This window comes from Amblyomma americanum, chromosome 2, assembly GCF_052857255.1.
Source record: "Amblyomma americanum isolate KBUSLIRL-KWMA chromosome 2, ASM5285725v1, whole genome shotgun sequence".
NCBI lineage: Eukaryota > Metazoa > Arthropoda > Arachnida > Ixodida > Ixodidae > Amblyomma > Amblyomma americanum.
In genome coordinates, this window is record NC_135498.1 from 169250680 (window position 1) to 169277794 (window position 27115).

The 27115-nt window shown below is 46.0% G+C and overlaps 1 protein-coding gene across 2 annotated transcripts in view; it reads right to left on the reverse strand.

The window, feature by feature from the left end:
* LOC144121974 (ATP-binding cassette sub-family C member 3-like) overlaps window positions 1–27115 on the reverse strand; it is an 88280-nt gene that overhangs the window by 7518 nt on the left and 53647 nt on the right. The window contains exons 10-15 of one of the 2 annotated variants that reach the window (XM_077655441.1): window positions 19577–19887; window positions 17260–17586; window positions 13021–13122; window positions 10651–10848; window positions 8454–8612; window positions 2966–3132 (exon numbers count right to left, since the gene is read on the reverse strand). In XM_077655441.1, coding sequence (XP_077511567.1) covers window positions 2966–3132; window positions 8454–8612; window positions 10651–10848; window positions 13021–13122; window positions 17260–17586; window positions 19577–19887 — 1264 coding nt within the window. Of the gene's footprint in view, window positions 1–2965; window positions 3133–7911; window positions 7943–8453; window positions 8613–10650; window positions 10849–13020; window positions 13123–17259; window positions 17587–19576; window positions 19888–27115 lie in introns of those variants that run through there. The other variant, XM_077655442.1, reaches the window with a different exon arrangement.

Here is a 27115-nt window from a genome sequence, read left to right on the forward strand (position 1 = left end):
AAGACCGTTTGTAGACAAACTTTGCGAGCTTTCTTTTTCACGTAGTGTTTTATGCCGTTGACCCCTAAACGTTGTTTTGCGGCTTCAGCGAAATGTCTAGAAGCTCTAAATGTTCAAGAGCACAGACCTTTGGGAGAGTTTGTGCATTGCAATCACGTGTAAGCGCAAAAACATGGACAGAGAAAGACTTGGACAACACGAGCGCTTACTTCCAAGTGAACATTTATTGACACACAAGCACATTAAATGTTCATTAGGAATCCAAGGGTGCTCAATCAGTTCAAGACATGGTTCATGGCACATGATAGGCCCGTCAGCTAAGAAATCATTAGGGTGAAATAGCACGTGACAAAGACAAAATGCCTCAGAACTGCTGCGGCTATTTGCCCCATTAGCAGGACATGCGTTAGTGTAACCTGCTTAATCACGTGCTCACAATGGAGTGCTTGTTATCTCGTGAGCTGATAGCTGCCCGTCGATTGAATAGCCACTTATTAATCTAGGAAGCAAAACCTCATAACTATAACTTTTCTCGAGTAAGTGCTGTTCAAGGCTTTTGACTTCTTCTAATGGAAACAGTTTTGAGCACCATTAAGATACAATCTGGATCATCAGCGTACGAATTGACTTTTGGATTGGTTGTAACTGAGCGACCAATGCACGTTTCCTGAACGACAGCTGCACCCACGCAGTCATGTTTAAGAGGCAACTCTGTCAACAGTTTTATATCAATTGCATACCTTTTCTGCTATTAAAATTCATTCGCATCGCCGAAGGCGCCGTCTTTTTGTGATATTTCATGTTTCATTTCTTTCAATGTACAAACTAACTTTCGTAAAAGAAGTTTTCCTCCTAGCATTTCAAATTTATATACTTAAGAAGCCTGCTTCACAGAGACCTCTGAAGTGGCAGTGCAGTTTGATTACGCAAGATGCGTTCCAAACGAACATTTTCAAACATTGCACGACAGGGATGATCAGACAGTGAACAGACGTTTAGCGCGTAAGTAAATGATGATTCATATCAATGAACATGCGGATCTTCCACCGGAGATGTACTAAGTGTCGGACTTAATTTAAAAGCCCGTTTTACGAATAGGATCGAATGACGCCAACGGTGGTGATCGAATCGATATAAATAGAGTGCATATGTCAAGCGAGTTTCAGGGCCAGTTGGTTTGATATTTAAAATGTGGCTGCAGCGAGAAAACAATGTTAATAATAAGAAGACAGAAACGGATGAACGCTGCACTGAAAACTGGTCTCCTGCAAGAAGACATGCTGTATATAAGACCTGCTGTGCACATGTAGGGTTCATAAAGAGATCCTTAATCGGACGTGAGGGTCTTGCCGAAACCAGCCCGAAAAAAAGTGGAGTACGTCGCGCATAGCAACTCTGTAAATGACAGAAATTGCAAGGACCTTACGACCGGAAGTTCTCCCCAACCTACACAAAGTGTCGCATATCATGAAGAGCGTCGTGAGCAGGTGTGGCGTACCGCTCGTTTCTTCGGCACAGGTAAAGCTCGGAAAGGTATCGTCTTATATCTCTGGCAAGGAGAGCAGAGGATTATAGCACTGTCGCGCGAGAAAACTTACGGCAACAAAAACACGTAATGTGTCAGTGACCATAAGGGAGCAGGAACGAAAGTTAAAGGATAATGGATATGTGCACTTACTCACTCATTCCAAGCCTTGCAAGAAGTGCATGCTATATTTTACCAGTGCAAACATTCGAGGCAAAAATAAAGGGCAAGATGCACGTGAACTCATCCTCAGCATCATCATCAGCCTGAGTACGCCCACTGTTACGCAAAGGCTTTTCGTATGTCTCTCGAATTAATCCTGCCCTTTGCCAGCTGCGCCCACCATATTCCTACAAATTTCTTAATCTCATCCGCCCCTCTAACTTTCTGCCACCCCCTGCTACGCTTGCCTTCTCTTGGAATTGACTCCACTGCTGGAAGCTTACCACATAAAGAAAAGGGGCACTGACTGCGTATTCGACACTTCAGCTGAGATATACAGTTCGCCATACAAAATTTTCTCTGCCACGAGATAACGTATCTGACCTAGTATTGCCTTTGGCAGATGTCTACATGTGCATAATGTAGCCTGTGCGTGCATATGCAAAGCAGGTCTTATATTCAGCATGACTGTCATGTTCGGCTGCGCCTAGCTTAATTCTAAGCAATCGCCAAGCAACTGATCTGCTCACTACGCCTGCCACAGAGCTGTATAAAAAGCGTCGCAAGGCCTAGCCGTCCTCTCACTAGACGGGGTAACACTCACCAGCTTGTAGACTTACTCTCGGAATAAACGCCATTAGTTATTTATTCGCTACTTTATGTGCTAAGCTGTCTATTTCCCCGATTGCAACATGAAATCACACAACACTGCCTTCTTGCAATATACCTTTTAGTGCAGGGCCCGCCTGTCTGTGTGTCTCTGGAATGTGCACGCGGCTCTCGCACTGCACTTATGTCTGACATAGAGAATTCATTTCTATATATCTTCGATGGTATTAGAGAATGACTGAAACGCAGCCAACAGACTCTGTAACAAATGTTTTGGCTTGTTTTAAGGGGGGTTAGCGTCCCAAAGTGACTTAACCTGTGAGGGACGCCGTAGTGAAGGGCTTCGAAAATGTCTACCACCTGGGATACTTTAACGTGCACTGACATCGCACAGTACACGGGCCTATCCAAACAGGTTTTGTGAATACTTGTCAGTGTTATCGTGATCGCTGCAGGGATTGCTACGATGAAGGTTATGGTGATCGGTATAAAAAAATCGAACCTTTTGCCTCCGCGCAGCAATGCGCAATCTTTATTTTTCTTTTAAGATTGGCCAGCGAAGAAATCTTTGATCATGTTCGTACAGACGTATAAATTAGATTCTTCAACGTGCCAGTTGATATTTTAATATTGTCACTATATGTGCCCCTATGCCAATATGAAGAGTACCTAAGGTTATCAGCTCCATCGTCGATTTCCATCAACAGTCCGCTCGGATGCCTGGACACGTAGTCAGCCAGGTGCGCCCTCTTCAATGCCTGCCACACCTGGCTGTCCGAGTGACTTTTCGTAGCGTCCAGGTTGTCTCTGAGGGTCCCCTTCATCATGTAAGGCTCCTGTGGGCAGAGCATCTTATGAAATGAGATGAATAGCTAGCTTTGATTCTACAGAAGTGCTTACAATGTGACAAGACATCATGCACAGCATTGTACCACTTATAGACTTTCCCAACGACGGCGAGGAGAGAGGACAAGCATCTCGTAACGATTTGTACATTTACAAATACAGTAAAAAGGCCCGCGGCATGTCTTCATCAAACATGTCGCTTTCAACAGAGGGACCTTTATTATAACTGTGTTTTCGACGATTAACGTTGTTGGTGTCAACGAGAAAATTGGATGCTTGACGCTTCCAAATCCCATCTTAGTATTTTTACGTTTGTGGCCACGAAGAATTAGCGTCCCCGTGGTAGCATGCGGACCTGATATTCAGCGAGTCCTTGGAGACCTGCACGAAATTATAATTGCAGTAAATGCCATTCTGTGTGTGCGTGATTGTGGCGCGCTGGCGTCATAAAAATGTGGATGTCGCTTCCTCGCACAATTGCAGCGAAGAGCACTTGCCTAGGTTTCCGACAAGCCTTTGTGCGAGCAGGCTTGTAGCGCGTAGCACATGATGAAAAGTGAGGTGACGTGGAAGGCACCACATAGACACGCTAGGGGCAATAACGAGAGAGTTTATGTCGCCGGCATTGTTCATGGTCGTTTACGAGAAAATTTCGCTTTTCGCGATGCTACACTCGTCTGTCCACATGTGTTGGCAGGGCTGTCCCGGTCCGCTTTTCAACGCTTCCTACCGGAAGCAGTATAACTTTGTCGTTTTTCTCGCAACACAAGGTGAAGGGAAATGATGGCTAGTGTCAGTAAAATGTTCAATCCAAGTAATGAGAAACAGCGCAAAAACGGTGAAGAGGACAGTTATGGTGCCTTCAGTATTGAGTGAATTTCTTTATCAGGGCACACCAGCACGACTACAAAACGGTCCACTATCGAGGCCCAACGTCTCCAACACACCCGAAAAGCTACCTGAGTGTATAGCCGCTGCGTGACCCAAGAGTCATATGATTTCGTAACCGCGTATTACAGCACTTCTGCAGACTTTCACCTTCAGGATCAATCGGCTTAGAGGATTAACTACAGTGTTCGGTGACACACTGAGCGTCCAAAGTGTTCCTGGCATGCCGCACTAAAGCTAGTTGCGTGTCCCGTTGGGACGATGCTATCCAGGATCGAAATGATAGAGGTAGACAGTCGGAGAAGCGGCGAGATCTGACGGCGACGGCAGATAGGGAGACAAAATGATCCAGTTTGGTACGCAGGCCGGGTATTATTTTGCACTAAAGACACAGATATTCGCTTCGATTGCGGCTTGTGCGTCCAGAAGACTTCTGTCTACGGTAGCGCTCTCATTGCAGACGGAGGCAATGGAATGTTTCAAGGGCATGCGCTTCACCATCTTAATCAGGAACACTATCCTTTTAATCATTGCAATTTGAGCCGATTGAGAACGACGGCCTCTTTCGATAACCGTTATCACCCCTGTTTAGCCCCGGTCTGGGACTCTTTATTCCTGCCATTTTCAAATCGTCCTCACAGCATCTGACATTCGGTCGCCTGTAAGTTCTGATTCCCTCAATATCCTTAGTGACATTTTAAGGAATGACAGGCGGTCAGTCCTGCATGCTACATGTCCTGTCCAGAGCTATTTATTCTTTCTTAATTACGACTGGATTGTGGTCAACTCGCCTTTGCTCTCCCATCCGCCTATCTCTCTTTCTATTCCCTAATTTAGCACTATCGAAATTGTTTTGGAGCAGCAGCCAGAAGCATTTCACTCTATTTTTATTCGCGTGCTTAAGTATTTCTCAGGATTTGAATGTGCTGCCAGAGATTCTTAGGCAGACCAATTTCCCTCAAGAGGAAAGTGTACAACAGCATAATCTTACCGGTACTCACCTACGGGGCAGAAACGTGGAGGCTAACGAACAGAGTTCAGCTTAAGCTGAGGACAACGCAGCGAGCCATGGAAAGAAAAATGATAGGTGTAACGTTAAGAGATCGGAAGCGGGCAGAGTGGGTGAGGGAACAAACACGGGTTCATGACATCCTAGTCGAAATCAAGAGAAAGAAATGGGCTTGGGCAGGGCATGTAATGCGAAGGCAAGATAACCGCTGGTCCTTAAGGGTAACGGAGTGGATTCCAAGAGAAAGTAAGCGTAGCAGGGGGCGGCAGAAGATTAGGTGGGCAGATGAGATTAAGAAGTTAGCAGGCAAAGGGTGGATGCAGCTGGCAAATGATAGGGTTAGTTGGAGAGACATGGGAGAGGCCTTTGCCCTGCAGTGGGTGTAGTAAGGCTCATGATGATGATGATGAATGTGCTGCAATTTATTTTGCGGTGATTGACGCATTTCCTAACCTCACCTTATTATAGACTTCACATTGTTGTTCCTTTGGCAAGCTCTTCAAAACAATACATTTTAGTAGTTTTATGTATTAGTTATCTGCGTGCAACTATGACAATCTTCATTTTCAAGGGAATTGTAATTTCGGCCTGGGAAGAATGAAGATGTAACCTGCTTGTCAAGCCAGCGAAAAGCAAAGACCTATTAGAGGTAAAAATATTAGCTCCCGGACATGACGGCGTACCTAACTCGTTGTTCCGCATTTTGGAAGGACCTGCTTTACAGTCCTTCTTTGATACATTCAATGAGGTATGGCATTCTGGAGTTATTCCTGCAGAGTGGAAACATTCTATCATTGTACCAATACCCAAATCAGGTCAGCCGCCAGTTTCTTTTTCCACCCTCCGCCCTATTTCACTTGCGCCTACTATCTGCAAGCTTTATGAACACATTCTAGCAGTTCGCTTGTCGTGGTGGCTGGAATCGAATGATTGTTTTCCAGAGTCTCAAATTGGGTTCCGCCCTCAAAGTGGAATGGAAGACGTTCTGGCAGTTTTGGCTGCGGACGTACTTGACCATTCTCCCCATAGTCATCTTCGTACGGTGATCGCTACTGACATCACCAAGGCCAATGAAAACATGTTTCAATCTGCAATTCTTGGCACCCTTCAAGATCTCGGTCTCCAGTATCGGTTTCTTCTCTCAATTCACTAATTTATAACGAACAGAACCTTCAGTGTACGCGTCCATGGGAGGCCTTTTGATCACTTTACCTTCAACCGCGGTGTACCCCTGGGCTCCGTCCTCGCCCCCACATTTCACCTAACTTTTATACCTCTTGTCCGAGTCCTGGAAAAAATGCCTTCTGTACGCGTCCTTGCGTATGCAGACGACATAACCTTGTGCTCCTAACATCCAGATGCGCCTGTGCAACAGTTGGCGCTCCAGCAAGCGCTGGATGCCTTAACATCACGACTCCCCTCTTTGGGTCTGACCCTATCGTGTCAGAAATCTTGTTTCATTCGCATTGGAAACATATGTGGCTTACGGAAAGCAGCCCCTATGACCTTCACGGTAGATAATTCTCACTTTCCTCAAGTAGAAAGTGTGCTGAAGACATAAATCTACGCAGGAGACAGGACAAAGAAAAGATGCAGACAGGACTACGCTCGTCCTGTCTGCATCTTTTCTTTGTCCTGTCTCCTGCGTAGTCTTATGTCTTCAGAATGTCTTACCAACTAGCCTCTCATCACACACTTCTAGAAAGTGTGGGCGTTCTAGGTCTTCTGCTTCGTACATGTGGGAATGAGACCCCGTGTCTAAACGCGACCCGTAAATCGGCTCATGCTATTCTTGGTCTGATTCAACGCATAGCCATGCGCTCTGGCGGAGCGCGTTCTGATATTGCCTGTCAGCTTGTGCGCTACGTCCTCAATTCACGGATAGTGTACCAGGACCAATTTCGTCGCCTTACCCGTCGACAGTGAGACTCCCTTGAAGCAATCAATCGGGAGGCTATGCGGGCCATACCATATCTTCCTCGTATTACGCTCATACCCACTCTGCAAGAGTACGCTCAACTTAATATATTAAGTGAAATCATTGACCAGCGTCAGGCAAACAGAGCACGCAAGATGTCGCTCCAGCTTCATTGTTCACATACTCTTCCTCAATGGTCATGCTGTCAACTCACAGACAATCGCTCCTCTGCTTCGCTGGCGATATCCGCCGCGCATCTACCTCCAGGGTGCATAATATAAACCGATGCATCACACACAGCAGTGCAGAGAGTTACCGAAATTTTACAGTCCCTCCTATCCTAATCTTAGCTCCTGCGCTACATAAAGCGCGGATAAAAGCACCCCCCTTGCCTTGGAGCTTCAAGCGATATACAATGCAATTGCTTCCCTTTCACTCGTACCCATTTTCAATATTGTTCATATTTACACTGACTCCCTTGCCGCTCTTAAGCAGCCTAATGCTTTCTGTAGAACATTCCAATTTACACAATCTATTCACCAACTCTTCAAAAATACCCCTGTCCTGTGCGTAAACACTGGATTCGCGGCCATGCTCACGATCCGCATAATATTCATGAAATACAATGACACACCTTGACACATCACATATCCCGCCACTTCCCCTCTTCCCCAACATCCGTTCCTGTCCCATGTTTCCGAGAAACAAGCTTTGCGTCAGCGAGCACGTGCTCTAATTCCTCCGTGTTCGTACCCTCTCCCCCGTAGTCTCACTCGGGAGGAGTAGGTATCCGTGCGCCGGGTTCGGGCCGGGGCGGCTCTGACTCCCTCTGTGCGTCATCGGTGGCATGACAAACACTTAGAACTGACCGACAAGTGTCCCCACTGTGGTGCTGCGCCTGAAATGTGTGACGCAAAATACCTGCTGTGGACTGACTTGCCCGGCTGCAGCCTCCGTGAGACGATGCTTCCTAAGGAAGGTAGGCCTGCGATAGGACGTTGAAGACGACTATCGCAAGTGGACTCTTGATAAACACTTTCTCGAGAACCTTTGCCACTTTTCAAGCGAGGTTTGTTTACACTCTTTATTCGAACTTTCCCTCTCTTTCTCATTGTGCCTAATGGCAAACATCTGGAATAAAAAAAGAATATTAGCTAGGAGAATTTCTTTGTAATCCAAGAAATGATAGGGTTTTTTATTGACCGGGCTGAGAACAAAGGCGGCATTATTGAGTCCCCGTGAAAGGTCTGCGGCAGTTATGCCAGCACCAGCCTTCATAGAGCATGAATTGACGCATAGCTTCAGTGGAAGACTAGAAGCAGAGTAGCGCGCTTGGCTGTATTAAACTGCCTTCATTTCAGGGCTATCATTTGCGTTATTTTACTACTGATACTCCGTATATCGCGAAGCCAGCGAGAACAAATTTTGTCAGTTTTATGCGCTACTCAAAAACTGCTCTGGTCTTCCTGCAGGAGGCCACCAGGTGCCTCACCAACCTGAGGTATGACAGTGATGGCGGAGCGCAGCCTCCTCTTTCGCACCAAGGCCACGTCGACGCCGTCAATGACGATGCGACCGGCGGATGGCGCTAGCACTCCGAGCAGGGCCAGGATGAGGGACGACTTGCCGGCCCCCGTGCGGCCAACGATGCCTACCTGCGCGGCGGTTAAAATGGCGCCGATTGGAAAGCCGAGCTGTTATCTGTAGATGCTTCCAAAACATCGGCGCTTCCCACAAGCCCACGGTGTGACCTTCTTGATGCTCTTATAGCTGAGACGTTCTCGCACGCGTTATTCAGGTCCTCTCCTACTCTTCGTCTACTAAATGCAGAGTAGTAATTTGGGCTTTTTCTAGGTCGTGATTAAGATCGAGAATGATGTAAATATCGTTTCAAGGGGCCATGTAAACTGTCTAAGCTTTGGCGTATGGCGAATGGTGAAAATTTAACGAAGTCTGGAATTGAAAAGAAGGGCACAAAAATTTGTTCCATGCACCGAGGGCGTTGTGTATAACATCCCATTCAACTGTTGTAAAGGCTATATTGGTCAGATGAGTCGCTGTGTAAACAACGGAATAAGAGAGATTACCAGGTGCGTAGATAATGGTAATAGATCCAACCTTCCACCCAATTGCAATAACTGCCAATGTCACCCTCTGCTTCAAAACACACTGCTAATTGCTAGGCATGAGGTAGGGCCCGAACTTAAGCTGTTTGCAGCGGCAAACATTGTTCTCTAAGGGACCGTTCGCTCGTACTTACGCAGTTGATATGTCCAAGAAAGAACACGTTTTTCGAGTACCTAAACTTTTTCTGTCTTATTCTGAACCCTGTGTTCACCTATTTCGCCAATTTCTCATTTAGCTTATAGGATCAGCGCCAGAAGGTGTGAAATTGCTCTGCACAGGCGCAGTCCTCCCGCTAGGATCTGTGTTGTTCAATAAACGACTTTTATAGCGAGAGCCTTACTCCTGCCGTGCAAAGCTGAGGGTTATGTGGCTATGCAATTTGACCTTCAAACCAGGAGGAGCGGAGGCTTGGCTCTGACGTCATGTCACATGATTCGCCACGCCTCGCCACAGCTGCCGACGGTGCTCGCTCACCTCGCAAGTATCGAATCACGTGACTCACTGCGCATCGCCACAGCTGCGTATGCGGAGCCGACGGCACTCTCGCAACTGTCAAAAATCGTTTGACGCGCAATTCCCTATGTAAAATCGTGTGGCGCGCGTTTATTTTCACACAGAGACATCGATGACTAACGTGCCGGAACCAGTGCTTCGACGATGCATCGTTGCCGTCCAAGCCAAACCATTGACATGCAGTAAAGTTTAATCGAAGCTCAAACATGTGTAAGCACGCTAAACAGAGCTTTTGCTCGCCTTACTGCGTTCAGTTCGGTTGAACCACAGCTAACTTTTTTTTAAGTTTAGCGCTCGTCCTGTTCACTTCTCCGCTGTCATCCTCGTATTTTAAGCTTTTCTATCTACATGTCTCCTACCTCCCTCGTCTGTCCTTTGCGCATTGTAGGACAGCGCACTGGGTCCGCTTGCGGGCAGTCTGCCAGCCTTTCTCTGAATACTTCTTTTTCCGTGCCATCGGCAGCACATAGTCGCAAAAGGCTCATCCACGACAAAAAAAAAAGGGCAACTCCTACATTGCCGATAGTATTCGTCGAGTCCATTAGTCTTGAACTCTACGAATAGAGTCCCTTACTGAATTTTCAAGCCCGTCTCCGCCTGCTAGGGGTTACTCATGTCACGTTGAATCTCCGAAGACCCTGTATCCTTTCCTTGGTTTCAGGAAGTATGTACATGTACATCTTGCAGCTCGCCTTATTTGGACAACGTGGCGGTAGGCTATTTTATAGTTTTGGCTTCCGTACCAGTATAACTGCTTGCTACCACGTGGCACTTGTCAGCCATGAGCCTCTTAAAAGCCCTACTGCAGCCTCCAAGATGGCAAGTGGATCACTTCTTGTGCTGAGTACGGATACAATGTCGTTAATAAATTGTTAAAATCCGTTGTACTAAATTTTGCAACCGCTGTTGTTCTGACCCATTCGGAATAGTCTAGCGCAGTTGTTTCTGAGCTTGTTTTCTCCCAATGTCTCCGCATAGCGCTATAGATTGGTTCACTTTATTTCTACATAAGCTGCGTACCTTACAGCCAAAAGTGCGCATGGCTCGACGTACCTTCTCGCGCGGTGTTATGACGAAGGAGACGTTCTTCAGCACGGGCGACAACAATCCTGAATTGTAAGAGGCCGTGAAGTTCTCAAAAACTATGTTCCCTCCAGAAGGCCACGCTTTTTGCGAACCAGTTTCGTGCAGGGCCTGCACGAACTGCTTTTCTTTAGACTTCAGGGCAGCCTCGTCTTCGTCGCAGGCGTCCTGCAGTGGTCACAAAGATCTGCAGCACAAGCGCTCGCGCAGAAGGGCGCAGTGAGTAGTTCAAAGCACAAAATTAGTAATAATATTTCAATGGCCAATGAATTTGGTCAGATGAGCTGGGTAGTTACTTTATTGAGATACCTTGAATACACGGCCATCCCTCATTGTTCTGCAATGGACTTACTGGATTCATGCTTACCTGTCCAGATGTGTCTCCCCATAACCACACTACGGCCCAGTTGATACCACGAATCGAGTTTAACAGGAGTACAAACACTTCGATGAGCGTTAGAGTCACGTACCATTGCTCAATTATTGGCAATTTTTCCTTCTCCTTATAATTGTCTAAAGACGCTCTGCAATTGCTTTCAGCTTTAATTTACGGGGGAATCATCTTGCCTCTAGTTTCTGGGACGCAAACCGATGGCTCGAGAATTATCAAGACCACACACATGCGCATTACTACTACGCTAAAGAATGTTCTTCGTCATCATTGAATCTGATAGATTCAGGCTTCTTAGCTTCTATATGTTTCGTGGCTGAAAGATAAGTGATTAGAAACCAAGAAGAAAAAACGACCACCTGCCGCCGACAGGATCCAAACCCAGACACAGGCGATGGGTTTGGATCCCACCGGCGGCATGTGGTTCTTCTGCTTTCTTATGATTTATCTCTCAGCCACGAAGTAATTAAACTATTAAAAACAAAAGCAACATTCCTGTATGCATCCCATGGCTGCAATGACTTTTCTTCTTTTATACAGAGTGTTCCAGCTAGCTTTAGCCAGAGTTTAAAAATACGCCGAGGCACTCTAAGACGACGCCACGAAACGTATGCTTCTGGCTGTTGTATGGAGCAAGTGACATTATTTTTGTATTGTGCTTGACTGCATAATAAGTCGGGGTTAATTAATCAACTCCGCAAGCAAGGAACATAGGCGAAAAATTCCAATGCGAATTTTGTAGAACGGAACGCAAGACGTCTGATTGAGCAGTTTTGAACTCCGCATCTATTACGTATCAGCTTATTTTCGCTCATTGCAGACGCCCACAAAATACAAAAAAAAACACCGCTTGAAATGCCTGTTGCGCGCCGCAATTCCAGTGCTCCCAAACGTTCCGTGTAGGAACGAACAGATAATTTATCACGGTGTGCTGCCGCTTAAACGGTGACAGAACAGCGACGCAGCAGCTGGGTGTGCGATATAGGTCAGCGGTATGCCCTTGTGGTGCTTGATAGTGACAAGCAGACACAGTCCTTATCGCTTGTGCTCGCGTAAATCGCGCAGCCAGCGCCTGCGTCGCAGCCCTGTCACCTTTTTAAGCAGCAGCACACCGGGCTAAATGAGCCGTCTGTCTGTCGGGCGGAGTGTTTGAGGGCACTGCAATCGGGTGCGTAAGCGGGCATGACACGTCGCATTTCTTTTATTTCGCGGGCATCCGCAGACAGCGAAAAAAAAAACGATACGTAATACATGGAAAATTAGAAACTGTTCAGTGGGTCGTTTCGCGAACCGTTCTACAGCTTTCTAATTAGAATTTTTCGCCTATCTTCGTTGCTTGCGAAGTTGGTTAATTATTCTCGACTAATTATTCAATTAAAACCAATACAAAAAATAGTGCGAGTTTCTCCATACAATAACCAGCAACAGGCGTTTGAGCGCGTCTGCTTAGACTGCCATGGCTTATTTCTAAAACAATTGGCTAAAAGTAGCTTGGACACCCTGTATATATGTTATAGAGATGACCTCATTTCCCTGCCCTTGTCGGCTCTCTCTCTCTTCTTCTCCCTAATATATATGTATATATAACTGGTACAAAACCAGTAATTAATATTGGCAGATACAAATGTTCTTCATTCTGACCAACCTAAAGGCTGAAGCGTTCTCACCGCCTTTTCTAAAATAATAACGCGGCACATGCGAAGAGAACAAAGGCAGGGCAAGCGCTTTATTCAGATCTATAATGGTTACCACCTGCGCTCCTTCAAGCCTAGTTCAGCAAGCGCAAAGCACAACCTGAACCGGTTGCTAGAGAAATTAATGAAGTATAAGGTTACCGCGGAAGAAAAGGAAGTTGCAAGCGTTGCTGAAGGATACCACAATGCTTGAAACACAGTTGGCGCACATTCTCTGACCTAGGACGGGAAAAAGGCACCCAGCTATCTGCTCACCTCAGGCTGCAACTTAGTGTATTCGACAGCCCGCTCGAAGGCGACCGCCGAGATGAAGGCGAAGAACAGGGCTGCATTCATTGCGGACAGCATCGTGGGAATCTGCACAGGGAACGCGCATGACATTCCGAAAGAAATGAGCCAAGTGAACACCCCGTATAATGGAGTGTTTTGCTCTGTGCGAAATTCGCTGTCGGCTGCCAGGTGAAGCCTAATTATTTTATATAAACTAATGAAACATAGAGGAGATTAGTTCTTGCCTTCTTTTGATCCTCTAATACTTGAATATTTAGTAATGAATACGGGGGTCCTAATTTGTACAGTTCGCATCGCACTTATAGGGAACAAGCCACCGCGTGGTTCTGTGCACCACGCCGCGTGAACTCCGGCCGCTTTCTGCAAACAGGGTGGCAGGGCATATTCAGTGGGACCGGACGCCAGATGCGCACGCAGCTAGTGCTGCGAAAAGCGCTGGGCGTGGTGTTCATTTGCAATGGCAGACGTAGGACAGTCAGATCGGCCACAATCAGCAACCAAGATAAACAGGCTTGTGAACGTGGGAAGATGCGTCGTAAACGACAAAACCAGGTGATCCGCGAGAAAGAGACAGAGAGAGAACTACTGCATGACCCAGGTTATGGCCACCGGCTCAAGTCGGTGTGTTAAGGCTGGAGCTTGGTGGAGTATGGTGCGGCGAAACGTGAAGCCTCTAGGCTTTGCTGTCAAACGGATCGTCGTTGCCAGATGACCACAGCATACAGGCGCAAACAAAAAGATATGATATTCCAGTTTTTCGAAAAGAACTTTTTTACCGCACGGATACTTTACGCTTCACCTTAACGGGCGGACGATATTAGACCTTTTCCACAATAGAAACCAATATATTTATCGTAATATTGAGCCACAATTTATTCTCAGAGCAAATCTAATAAAGAGCTGTTCCTTGGACTGCGTTAAGGTATCTGAGGTATATACAGCGGGCACGTTAAACGCCCGCTGTTACTATGCAACGAGGAAGGTATCACGTGAGTGGACAAATGTGTAGCCTGTAGGTGGCTACCGCAGGAACCATCCGGATGGTGGTTACTGTGGAAGGAGGAGTGTATCGGGAGAGCGGAAGAATCCCCAACCGCAGGATGGTTGGCCTGGGAGGAGGCGGATATGGCGAAAGCGTAAGAAGGCGCAACCGGGTGGCGGTCGCCACGGAAACCACCGGGAGGATAGCTACCCTGGAAGGAGTGTTTATGCGAAGGGCGTAGGGAGGCGTGCAACCAGAGGATGTTTGCTACGGTAACCGTCCCTAAGGTGGCTACCTTGGAAGGAGGAGAGTATGATGGGAGCGTGAGAGGAGGCAATTGGTACGTGGCTGCCTTGGGAACCAATCAGATAGTAGTGACCCTAGAAGGAAAAGGATGGTTGTATTGGTTATGAATGTGGTTATGGCAAGAGTGTAGGAAGGCGTGCCACGGTAACCATCCGGAACTTGGTTATCGCGGAAGGAAGAAGAGGAAGGGGGATGGTAAGGGCGAAGAGCGGAGGAATGTAGCCAGATCTGCTACAGCTGCTGCGAAACGCACCGCCCGGGAGAGTATCATCGGCTGCGCTGCGCTTCTAGAACAGTTGACTGGAGAACAGAGTTAGGCGGAAAACGACTGCGTGGAAACTAAAAAGAGGGCCTTAGAAATAAACAGATGTGAGGTCGCTCTCATATTCTCCACCATAACATATCCTAAGGTACAAATACTCTAATAGATGCCGCTGAATCCCAACGTTAACCAGTGGTAACCTTCCTGCCAATTTTTCTTCATTACAAAAGATTTTCAAGAATGCCCTTGCACAGTTACGTAATACCGTGGTCACTTCGCATTCCTTCAACCATTCCTTTATACCACCAAGAATCCGTCAGTAATCATCTAGTCCATGTTCCCCGCTTTTGAACTAGCTGTTCGATTTTTTGGGGGGCAAATGTGGATTTTTGTCTCGCGGAGGACACGCGAAGCGCTTCCAAACATGCTCAATTCAATTAATGGAAGTAGACTGGCTTGGACACTGCATACATTCCGGGATTTTTTTCTGTTACCACTTTTTCACAAACGTCGGCGAGTACTGCGGGTCGTCTTTCTGTTGAAACACATACTCAGAAATTTTCTGCATGCCTAAGGAAGCACAGCATCATTTAGAATTCTCCAGTAAATCCCTCAGCTCACGCAACCTTGACCTATGTGAAGCAGACAACTGCATTAGCTTGCAATCAGCCCCATGCCATTGTAGTTCCGACTCAATTGTTTAACATCGGAAGTCGATGATGAGTATCATATCAGGTGTGCTTGGGGCGATATATATTATGAATCATTTCACTCTCACGCAACGAGAACTTAGATTCGTCCAATAAAATTACGCTTCTCATTTTGTGGCATATACACACCAGGCGTTTCTTTGCGAACCTCATGCTGGCAGCTTAATTCTTCACATTGAATTGAGGGATTTCAGATTAGCTCCTGCTGCGCAGCTCAGCGCATTGCGCATCACTTCGCACAAACCATTAAGCCAATCTAGAGCCTGTTACCATGGCGAAATGTTTGTAAATGTCGGTAAAAACAACCGAAAGTTTTTCCAGACGGCGCGAGCAATGTCTTTCTCGACGGTTTTGCTGCTCGATATGAAGTATCCCGGTGATGATCGAAAAACGACACTTCCCTTGAATCTATATTGTTACGGGGCAGAAGGCCGTCGCAGCACGTAGAAACACAGAGCCAAGGCACAAGCACAAGGCGCAAAAGGAACACTAGGCACAGGGCGCCATTAATTCGGCCAGCGACCACGCGTCCAGCAAACACACCTTCTTCCGCGTTGCCGCCATTCGCTTGGTTCGTAGCAATATCTGTTAAAAACTTGAGAAACCGGGGACTGCGCTACTGTCAAATGCAGCGCAAACTGGCAATGCTTCCTCCATGAGCTTGGCCGCAGGTAATTGACATTTGAACACGGTAACATTACTTGCATATTACAAATTCCACCCTCGGCCCATTGCTTATAAAAATATGCAGTAATAAAGGCCGCTTCACTATGAAACAAGTGAAAAATAGAATAGAAGATAGGAAAATGAGCGCAATAGGAAGCACCCACGAAACAACAAATTGGATTAACTAAAGGCAAACAGTTACGCCCCCCTCAACTAATTACGGAAGCCGAGGACGTTGCTTCATCAAAATACGCTCAGAAAAAGCAAACGTGTTTTTTTTAGGCCCGGGGTGTTTTGAATGTTTATAAGAAAATTGAAAACAACATGACTTTTTGTCGTCTACTGCGAGTTGGGGGCATCGATCGCTAGAGTAGAAAGGAATCCTTTGGCTTGGCTGCCCCTTCGGCTATGTTCTTAGCGTCGACGGAACCACCGTCTGCTTATTGTGCGCTTACTGATGAACAGCGTGGTCGCGAAGTTATAGATCCGCGGCACCACCGCTGCCAGGGCGCTTCTCACAGCAATGTAGCAGTAGTTTAGCCATTATATATATATATATATATATATATATATATATATATATATATATATATATATATATATATATATATATATATATATATATATATATATATATATTACATCGTATTCGTGGAGAGTCACCTGAAACCCCGTAATTTTCTCTTCTGCATAGTGTCTGTGCTTCCAAAAGGAATCATGTCGATCTCCACCACACCGAAATCGCCTAAAAGAGAGGTAGCGGTACTACATTTTTAGGCAGGCTGTAGTACACCTTATTGGTAATAATAGGCTGCGGCAACCGCGCATGCCTCTAAGCAACTAGTTTACCTTCCTGAGTTCAATGAGGCCCCCTACTGAGCTGAACAAAGAGTGCCTGTGTTTGTGCACCGCATCAATTCTCAGGCAGCATAAGGAAGTGGTGTAGCCTTCACTTTTTCAGCCATCACACACGTCCGCCAATAAAGTGAAGCTCCCCACGTTTTACACTCGTCATAACGCAGTAGGCACTTGTGCAGCAAAGCGCTAGATCTCGTGTATGCATTGCAAAGACGCTTCGCTGTCTGGGAGAGGTGACAAGAGGACCGAGCCCGAAGTCGAGAGACTTTCAGCCTGAGCAGTACGACGGCTGCTTTCAGGAAAATCGGAATGCCTTGGGGAGAGACAGTGGGTCTGGGAATAAATCGGGTATCTTTTGAAACGTGAGCGTATCGTGTTATTGTGCCCAGGAGTCGCACAAAGCGGCATTGTGAACCCACCGAAATGGCGGTGCTCAGCACCAGGCCATCCTCGGTGATGGTGTGAGGCGAACTTGAGATCGACAGGGCCAGCACTGCGGCGAAGACGGCGCTTAGTCCGGCGAGGCTTCCGGTGACGCGCGTGAAGCGCACGCACGCTATCATCGCCCAGGAGTAGCGCATGGCGCCATCTATGAGCCGGTAGAAGCGCCGGCAGAACAGGGACATGGCGCCGTAGCAACGCACGCTGCTCATCGAGTCTCGGGTCTCAGCCACGTGTTGAAGCACTCGGGACATGCAGGCATTCTCCAGGGAGCGAAACACATTGGATGTCCGTACCGCGGCCACCTACGTGTGCACAGGAGCGCGATGGCCGGAATCAGACACATGGCGTCAGCGTATTTGTCACAGAAATGGAGAAATTACTAGATTTCGTATCAACTGAATGGCTCTAAGGCCTGCTAGCGAAGACTTAAGAAGCTTCGAAGATACGCTGGGAAAAACATGCACGAGAAGAACGCTCTGTTTATCACTGCAGAAGACTCCATTATTCACCGAACGCATGTTGCGTAATCTACACTGACAGCTGTTAGATATCTACACGGCAAAATTATTCTAGAATGTCACACAACAATCCCGCCTCCTATGCCGCAATTCATCGCGTAGAGGTAATGAAAACGTCAAATGCACAAGCAAGAATATTCACGAAACACATCTTTTGCAATCTCCACTAAGAGCGTTTGGTATATGGGAGGTTTAGCACAAACGTCCCATCAGTTTGTTGACTGACGGTTCCACGCGCTAAGTTGACCCAAATTATTCGTGTTTTTCAGACGATCTCGCCTTCTGCGCTGTTGATATTCACAGCGTAGACCCTAGAGCTTTTGTAAACATGAAATGCACAAGAGACAGTATTCACATCACGCACCTTGAGTCATGTGCACTAAGAGCTGTATGATAAATGGAAGGTCTAATAAATGATTTAAACTGGTTTCTTGCTTCGACGTACTACGTGTTTGTAGAAGTAGCAGAAACCAACCAACAATCCCTCGAGACATAACTGCAAAGCGATCAGCAAAACATTCTCCGCAAGGACTAACTGTTCTCCGCGTGCTACAGATGTTTACATTTTATTTTGTTTTGTTTTACGTGTGCACTGCAGCGAATAGAGTACAATAAGTGGCTTTCTATAGACTTAAGCCGGAAAGTTTGCACTGCAGCCATTGAAAGCTCGTAGTTCTCGAGCCTCCTTTGCGCGTGGTTCGGGCGCTCGCCTACTGAGCCGGAGACCCGGGTTTATTCCCCGCAGCTACAGCCGCGTTTCGATGCTGGTTAGCTGTAAAAGGCGCCCGTGTGCTGTGTGGTGTCAGCGCGTTAAATTTTCCCTGAATTAACCTGAATTCACAACGGTGTCTGTCATCATACCCAGTAATTCTAGACAAGCACATTTTTGAGCGTGAGGCAGTTTATAAACGCAATATTTTCATATCACGTTACATTTCAGTATAACAATCAATAAATCCGCGGGCCGCCCGACGACAGCATAGAATTTTTAGTGCGCTAGCACTTATAGTGGGCATTCCCCGCATTTATCCGTTGTGCGTTTGTTTTTGTCTGTCTGTTTGTCTGTAGCCGGAGGACGCTCGGCAGGAGCAGCCTGGGTCGCAACCCAACCCATGTCCCACCAATTGTGAGCACCTCCGATAGAAGGGCAGTGGCGCATCGCTTAACCGCTGCACCACTGCGCCAGGAGTGGTATGAGCACTCCTAAAGGGATCTATATATGTAAAGAAGAGAATGAGCAAAATGAACATAAACTCATTACCGCTATCCGAACAACTGCCATCCTTGAACACTGGATCTGAACACCGAAACCGAAGCTTAAACCTAATAGCTCGCACGCTACTTTGCATTTGGCAAACAAAGCAAATCGACCATCATTTATTTTTTTGCTATGAATATTCGTGCTATCGTCAAAAGCGTTTTCGACAGGTTTTTTTTATGGCAGTCTTACGTGGTACATGCGGTCGATGGAAACACGTTAAAAGAAAGATTTTGTTACACATCAGAAGAATGAACCATCACCTTCAATATTTCGATAGCATTATCTTACAATTTTTCAATATTAAAAATTTTTGTCCGAGATTGTGAACCCATGGGGCGCTTCGAGGAGTTAAACCCCAGAATTGAATATATTTTTTCAATAAAACCACATATCCTCTCATACCTTTTATTCTTTACCACGCGACAACGCCAAACACGCAATAATTTCATGAGCACGTCTTCAATTTTCTAAAATGCATATCGCAGAAGGCACCCAACGCCACTTTCCGCTCACCACCGCTGTAATGTATACTCCGGTGGCCAGGAGGCCCAGGACACAGGCAGCCGGGACTTGCGTTCCGACCACTGCTAGCCTGGCGACGACTACGGTGAGGGCCTGCAGTACTTCTTTAACGGTGATGTAAAGCTGGCAGTCTACGAGGTCGAGGTCGCCAGAAAACCTGTTCAGCAGTCTCCCGCGGGGCGACGCTTCGAAGAACGACACAGGGCACAGGAGCACGCGCCGTAGCATGTCCTCGTGCAGGCGCGCGGAGAGCCTCCGGCACGACAGCGCCAGCAAGAACCCGCCAAGCGATGAGAAGAACACTGCGCATTGAGGGCCGACAAGAAGACGGCTGAGGACAGCACTAACCTAAAGGAAAAGACCTGCGAATGACCGATCATTACCGGCTATGGAGTGGCTAGCCCTTACGGGTGTTCACACCGGCAAGCGTGACCGATACGAGCCGCCAGCCCGAGGAGTCTCGTTCAGAACGAGAGCTGTTCAGGCTGACGTAGATGGCAATGAGAACGCATGTAGAAGAAGCGCCGCGTCTCTCCTGAACAGCCGATTATAAGTTCAGCAGCTTTGCGACTTCAGACTGTCAAATAGAGCAGCAATCGATTACTGCACCGGTGTTGCTATTTAACCAAAGCGGCCAATTGTACTTTAATGTCAAGATGTTCTCGCGACCCTTGCCATTCGTTATTTGGTATGCTCCATGAGGTTAGCTGTAGTCCCAGTGGCTTAGAAGGATCCAACAGCGTAAATCAGCAGTATTGCTTATGTGACACGTTTGCTTAAGATATATATATATATATATATATATATATATATATATATATATATATATATATATATATATATATATATATATATATATATATATATATATATATATATATATATATATATATATATGGGCATGTTCAGATAAGGACGGTAATCGAGGTCCCATGATCATTTTTTGTTTTCAATTATATTTTTATATGTGATGGGTAAATGTGTGCACACAAAGGAATGAACGTTAGTTTTGCAAGATACTTCGTAGTTTTCTCGGAAAAATATCGTATGTCACAAGAGGTGGAGAATGTCGTTTTTGCCACTTCGCAAAGTTGCAAGTTTGGAGCATCACTGTATGCACAATAAATTGTTTCCGCGCGTAACTATTTTTTCGGTACTTTATTACAAGATTTACTATACGAAGAAAATAAAAAACGTTTTCTTGCTGTGTCAGGCGTCTGAGTAAAAAATCGCAAACTTCGCTTCCGGAGCTGTGCGGTGCCAAAAAGGCACTTTTTAGGGCAGCCTTAGGGCAAGATGCGTAAAGATCTCGCGACTGAATCTTTTTCTCTGTATTTTTCAGCTATTTTTAATCACTTCAGGCAAGTTTTGTAGCTCTACACTTGACCTATATTTTTCAATATGGCCTCAAATTTGGCTGAAGTTCAAAAACGTCAAAAAAGTGACAACTTTGACTTGAATTTAAAAAAAAACAACATCATCGATATTTATTAACATTTGCCCTAATAATACTCAATACTTCAAAATTTTAACGCATTAAGAAAGTATTGCATTATATTGTTTTAAAGTATGAAAATAAATACAAAACGGACTTCATGATTTTAATCCCTACGACTGCTCAGTATTCTCTGTTAGGATGCGCAATCGTCAGAAGCTGGTTTTAGTATTCGTATTTTGTAAGTACATTTTAAACGCTACAGTTGCTGAGTTCATAAGTGTAATTTGTAAGCATTTTTTCTATTATAATCAAAGGTCTAAAGCTCCTATTCGCTTTCGTACTGTTCTAACGGTGGGACCTAAATTACTGTAAGCATATTTCAGCACGTTATATTGGAGTGACGTGTATGTAGGGGTAGTTTTCAAACAATTAATGCACCCGTCGCACTCTCAAGATGACTTTAACTGCTACCGCCGCACCAGAGATGAAACGCGCTTGGCATCCGCTCCTATAGCTATATAACGCCCGGCGCGACCCTGAATTTCACAGCACCATGTGCGCCGCCGCCGCACCGAGGCTTTAGCCGCCACGATCATCTTTCCATCGCAACGCACCGAACGCCTGGCAGTTATGCCTCAGCCTTCGACCTTCGACCGAGATAACCCTTGTGAGCGGATGTTGTTCGGATCTCGAGTTTTGTGTGTCGTTTTCCAGGCCTGGTAGACCTGGTGGGGTCGTTTTCTGTACTCACGTGTTTTCTCTGCGCTGGAGCGCTCCCTCGACAAGCATACTTGGTATCTCAGTCTCAGCTCGTACGCCAGACCGAAAGAACATCAGAGTCGACGGTGGGCAGCCTGTGTTAAATATTCATTCATCTGTCCATCTCCTTTTTTTGGAAAAGCAGCTCTGGGCCCTGCATCCATCACCTTCTCTTCTGTCTCGCGATAATCTCCGGAAGCGGTGAGCTTTTGCATTCATGAAGAGATTTCCGCGGCGAACGTTTTGTGCCGACTACTCAAAAAGGCACAAACAGAGAATTGGAAAAGGACGTAATTTTCGCAGTGTAAAGACACTCAATGTCGCTGCTCTCAAAAAAGTCCTACTTCCCGCAGAAGCTCTCCGAGTACGAGAAAGTGACTGCATCTGTCAGAATTGTTACCGTCGGTTCAAGGAAGACATAGATAATATGCAGGCAGAGTCAACCGAAACATTAGAAGAATTCCGCCCTGGGGAAGAAATCGTAGAAAATTTAAATTCAAGTGTCAGCCTTACCTCCGAAATCTCGCCCCTAAAGCCACCGAGCGCTCTAAAAAAACGCCTCAGACTTTCCTATGCAAAGCGAAAGCAGGAAGAGGTGGCAAGAGCTATGGTGACGAAAATACGATCGGGGATACAGGCAGCATATAATGTCCCAGAGACTTCGCTTGCGTCAGAAGAAAAGTGTGCGCAATGCAGCAGTTGGGAGGACAACCTACATGCTGCCTACAATAGGTGTACGTCCTTTCAAGAGCGTTGCCAGCTGCTGACACTGCTACCACGCAACCTAACCATGAAATATGTGCAGGAAGTTATTCCAGAGGCAACGAGGTACGTTATCCAAAAATCGACGAAGATGGTGGATGAGGAAGGCGTATGGTCAACACAGGAGAGATATGCAAGATGTAAACTACAACAAGAAGACATTACCACCGTTTTAGAATATTACACCATGGATGAACTCGATTGCTCTAGACAGACTCCGAACAAAAAGGATGTTGTGAGAATCGAAAAGGAGGGAGAGAAAGAATGGATACCTAAACGCTTCATGACGCGGTCCTTGCGAGAAGCATTCCGCCTCTACAAGCAAGCTCACCCTGCCTCCCAGGTTGGCCTCACAAAATTCATATCCTTGCGTCCTAAGTGGGTGAAATGCTCGCCACAGTGGCAAGTGTGTGTTTGTGTGTGCTGTGCAAACTTTCAGTTGTGCCTCGTGGGACTGCGGAACGCGTCCGGAAGGTCGCTTTCTCCCGATGATATGCAGAGCCTCTGCGTATGCCAGGAACCTACTGCGTCGTGTTTCCTTAGGAATTGTGAGCACTGTCCAGAAGATGGCATTTTCACTTCGGAAAATTATGAAATTGGCAACGAGGACGAGGTGTTGATTGCTTCATGGGAATACGGTGAGCTCGTTAAAAAGACTCTGACCGCTTCATCATTTATGAGAGAATTTCTAAGAATGACCTTGAAATGGATTCCCCACAACTATATTAGATCTGTGCAAGCAAGAGCAATACATGAAGAAAAACACAGCTGCAAGAGATGTGCAATTGTTTTGCATTTTGATTTCGCCGAAAACTGGACAGTTGTGCTTCCAGACGCAGTACAAGCGTACCATTGGCAGAAAAAGCAGGTGACCGTGTTTACCTGCGTTGTCACGTCAAGAAAATCGACTCGGAACTACGCCGTTATTTCCGACGATATGTCTCATGATTCAGCTCATGCATACTTGGCTCTGTCGAAAATCTAAGCACACCTCGAAGACAACGCGCCAATCTACACCAAGATAACATATGTGAGCGACGCGGCTCCCACTCACTTCAAGAATAAATATCAGTTTCATGAGCTACAACGCAGTGAATGTCAAGAGACGAAATGGATGTTTTCGGCCATTGGACACGGCAAAAATGCTTGCGACGGCGTTGGTGGGCTTGTCAAACATCGAGCATCACACCACAACTTGCGGAAGCCTGCAAGTAAGGCCATACAAACAGCCAGCGGCATCGTGGACGCTCATGAACGCTAAAGAACATCACCATTCTGGAGCTCCCACAGAGGGAGCTTGCAGACCTTCGTGAAACGAAGAAAAAAAGAATGGAAAATGGCAAAGAAAGTGCCTGGAGTTCAGACGCTCCATATGTGGAAGTACGTTCAAACAAATAAAGGCAGTGCATCCTACGTGGCCTCCACCGCTGCTTCGGAATGGAAGAGACTGTGATCTGGTTTGTGCTTCGTGCTGGACAATATACTGTGCGCATACCGACTTCAACTGCTGCCGTTAATTTCTTGTTACGATTTTCTGAATTGCAATCTGCATATAAAGCGGCATCCCATTTGTAAATTGCGTTCCTATTAAAACTCCTCCTGATTAAAAATCTTGCAGATAAATTGTTCCTCTCAGAAGACGACGTTCTGTCTCCTGACATTGCCCTGTAGAACCTTTGAACACAGAGGTAAACAGATGCAGGTACGGAAACGTCGGCTTCAGAAACACATTAATATAAATTTTTTATATAAAAATTTTTCTAATAACCGACAAATGATCTAATATTTTTAAAAAATCGATTACATACCAATGTACCTAACGATGATAAATTAGAAAATACAAAAAAAAACGTTTGACCGCCAGCAGCCAGTTCATCAGGTGAAATAGCGAATTTATTCCCATTTTGACGCATTAAGAACGCCGCTAACAAGCGAGTTGAAGCTGTAAAAACATTCAGGATGGTTCGCATATTGTGGTAAATGAAATGTAACCACGTTCAGTGAGTGCTAAATCAAATTTCTGACAGTTACTATTTCTAAGAGGCAGTAATAAGCAATTCTAGATAACAAAAACATGAACTCAGTTTTGTATTTATTTTTATACTTTAAAACAAAATAATGCAACACTTTTTGGTGCCTTAAAATTATCGAGTATTGAGTATTATTAGGGCAAATTTTAATAAAATTCGATGATGTTTTTTTTTTTAAATTCAAGTCAAATTTGTCACTTTTTTGACGTCTTTGAACTTCTGCCAATTTTGAGGCCATATTGAAAAATATAGGTCAACTGTAGAGCTACTAAACTTGCCTGAAGTGATTAAAAGTAGCTGAAAAATACAAAGAAAAAGATTCAGTTGGGAGATCTTTACGCATCTTGCCCTAAGGCTGCCCTGAAAAGTGCCTTTCTGGCACCGCACAGCTCCGGAAGCGAAGTTCGCGATTTTTTACTCAGAAGCCTGACACAGCAAGAAAAAGTTCTTTTATTTTCTTCGTATAGTAAAAGTTGTAATAAAGTACCGAAAAATAGTTACGCGCGGAAACAATTTATTGTGCATATATATATATATATATATATATATATATATATATATATATATATATATATATATATATATATATATATATATATATATATATATATATATATATATATATATATATATATATATATATATATATATATATATATATATATATACTCCCATATGTTTATCTAGATTTCGGCGATGTTTGACTTCCTCCATTAGAATATATACCAGGTGTTACAGGGCAGACTAAGTAATTTTGAAAAATAGGATTTTCGAGGCAAAAATATGGCTTTTCTGGCCAGGCTTGGCGGACACCAAAAAACTGCTGAATCATCTTAAGTAGTAAGCTGGCTAACTAATTTCTGTTAACCTTATAACTATTACATTTGGGCGTCTGGTTACAATTAGAGATCTGTAGCCATTGCTATGAACCGCCATACCAGTTTTTAGAATTTCGAAAACGCGATAACCCTCGCCGCTGTGGCTCAACAAGATACGGCTATTTTTAATAGTTATAAGTGCGGTGGAGGGGTTGCTTTGCCTGCATGCTCTTCAAATGCGCATGTACTTTCGGACGATGTAGCCAGAATTTGTTGGGCCACAGCGCCGAGGGCAATCGCGTTTTCGAGCTTCTAAAAGCTGATACGGCGGTTACTAACGACGGACTACGAATCTGTTATTGCAACCGGGTGCCTACTGTAATTATATAAAAAGTTAATTATTGAAAATTAGTTAACCATCTTACTAGTACATCAATATATATTGTAAAGGTGTTTATTTGAAGCGCAGGTCGGTTGGCGTTAGTCGAACTGCGACACGACGGACACACGCACAGGAGTCACTCGAAATCCCAGCTGCACTTCGTCTACCTTTCGGTCCCATTACAGTTGCTCCCCCCCCCCCCCCCCCGAAAAAGGAGCCACCCTGGCGACTTACGGGGTAGAAAGCATAGGCGGATCAAAATAAGACTTGAGGCGCTCGACGTGCACAGTTTCTCGCCCCCAGCGACGGTGGTCCGAAGGGGGAGCGTGTGGCTCAACGATGTAATTCACGGGAGAAGTTTGTTGCACAACGCGGTAAGGTCCGTGATAGCGAGAAAGCAGTTTCGTGGTGAGACCGGGAGTGGAAAAAGGCACTCAGAGCCAAACGAGGGCGCCAGATGGGTATGACGCGGGAGGGCCCGAGGAATCCAGACGGTGCTTCTCATGCCATTGGAGCTGTGTAATGAAATAGTGGGCAAGTTGCCGGCACTCTTCGGTATGCAGGTGAGCTTCAGAAAGTGATGGGGTCTCGGAAGGCTCAGGGCGATAGGGAAGGATGGTGTCCATGGTGCATGTATACAGGCTCCCGGCCTTATAAGAGAAAGAAAGGAGAACCCCCCCCCCCCCCCCCCGTTGTCTGCAGCCGTATTATACGCGTACGTGACGAAAGGGAGCACTTCTCCCAGTTGGAGTGGGCAGTGTCAACGTACATGGCGAGCATGTCACTGAGTATGCGGTTGAACCGCTCAGTCATGCCGTTGGCCTGGGGTGATAGGCGCTGGTGCAGCGATGAACGATTTGGAATTGCTTCAGCAGGGCCTCAACGGCGTCCGCGAAAAAAACACGGCCGCGGTCACTTAGCAGTTCTTTCGGGGCACCGTGACGAAGAACAAGACTGTGTAGATTGAAGCGAGCGACATCGTTTGTAGCAGCAGATTTGAGAGCCGACGTTTCGACATAACGTGTTAGGTAGTGTTCAACGGCCACGATGACCCAGAGATTGTTAGCCGAAGTGGTTGGAAGGGGGCTATAAAGATCAATGCCGACGCGGTCAAAGGGGCGGCCAGGGCCAGGTAGCGGCAGCAAAGGAGCGGCAGCGGGGCGGGCCGGTTTCTTGCGACGTTGGCAGGCGGTGCATGACCGAATATGCTGACGTATGTAGCGGTACATACCTCGCCAGTAATATTGCAGACGAAGGCCAGCATATTTTCTCAGTACACCGCGGCGTGGCCGCATTGTGGATCGGCGTGAAAAGACGCGCAGATGGAGGTGTCGAGGGATC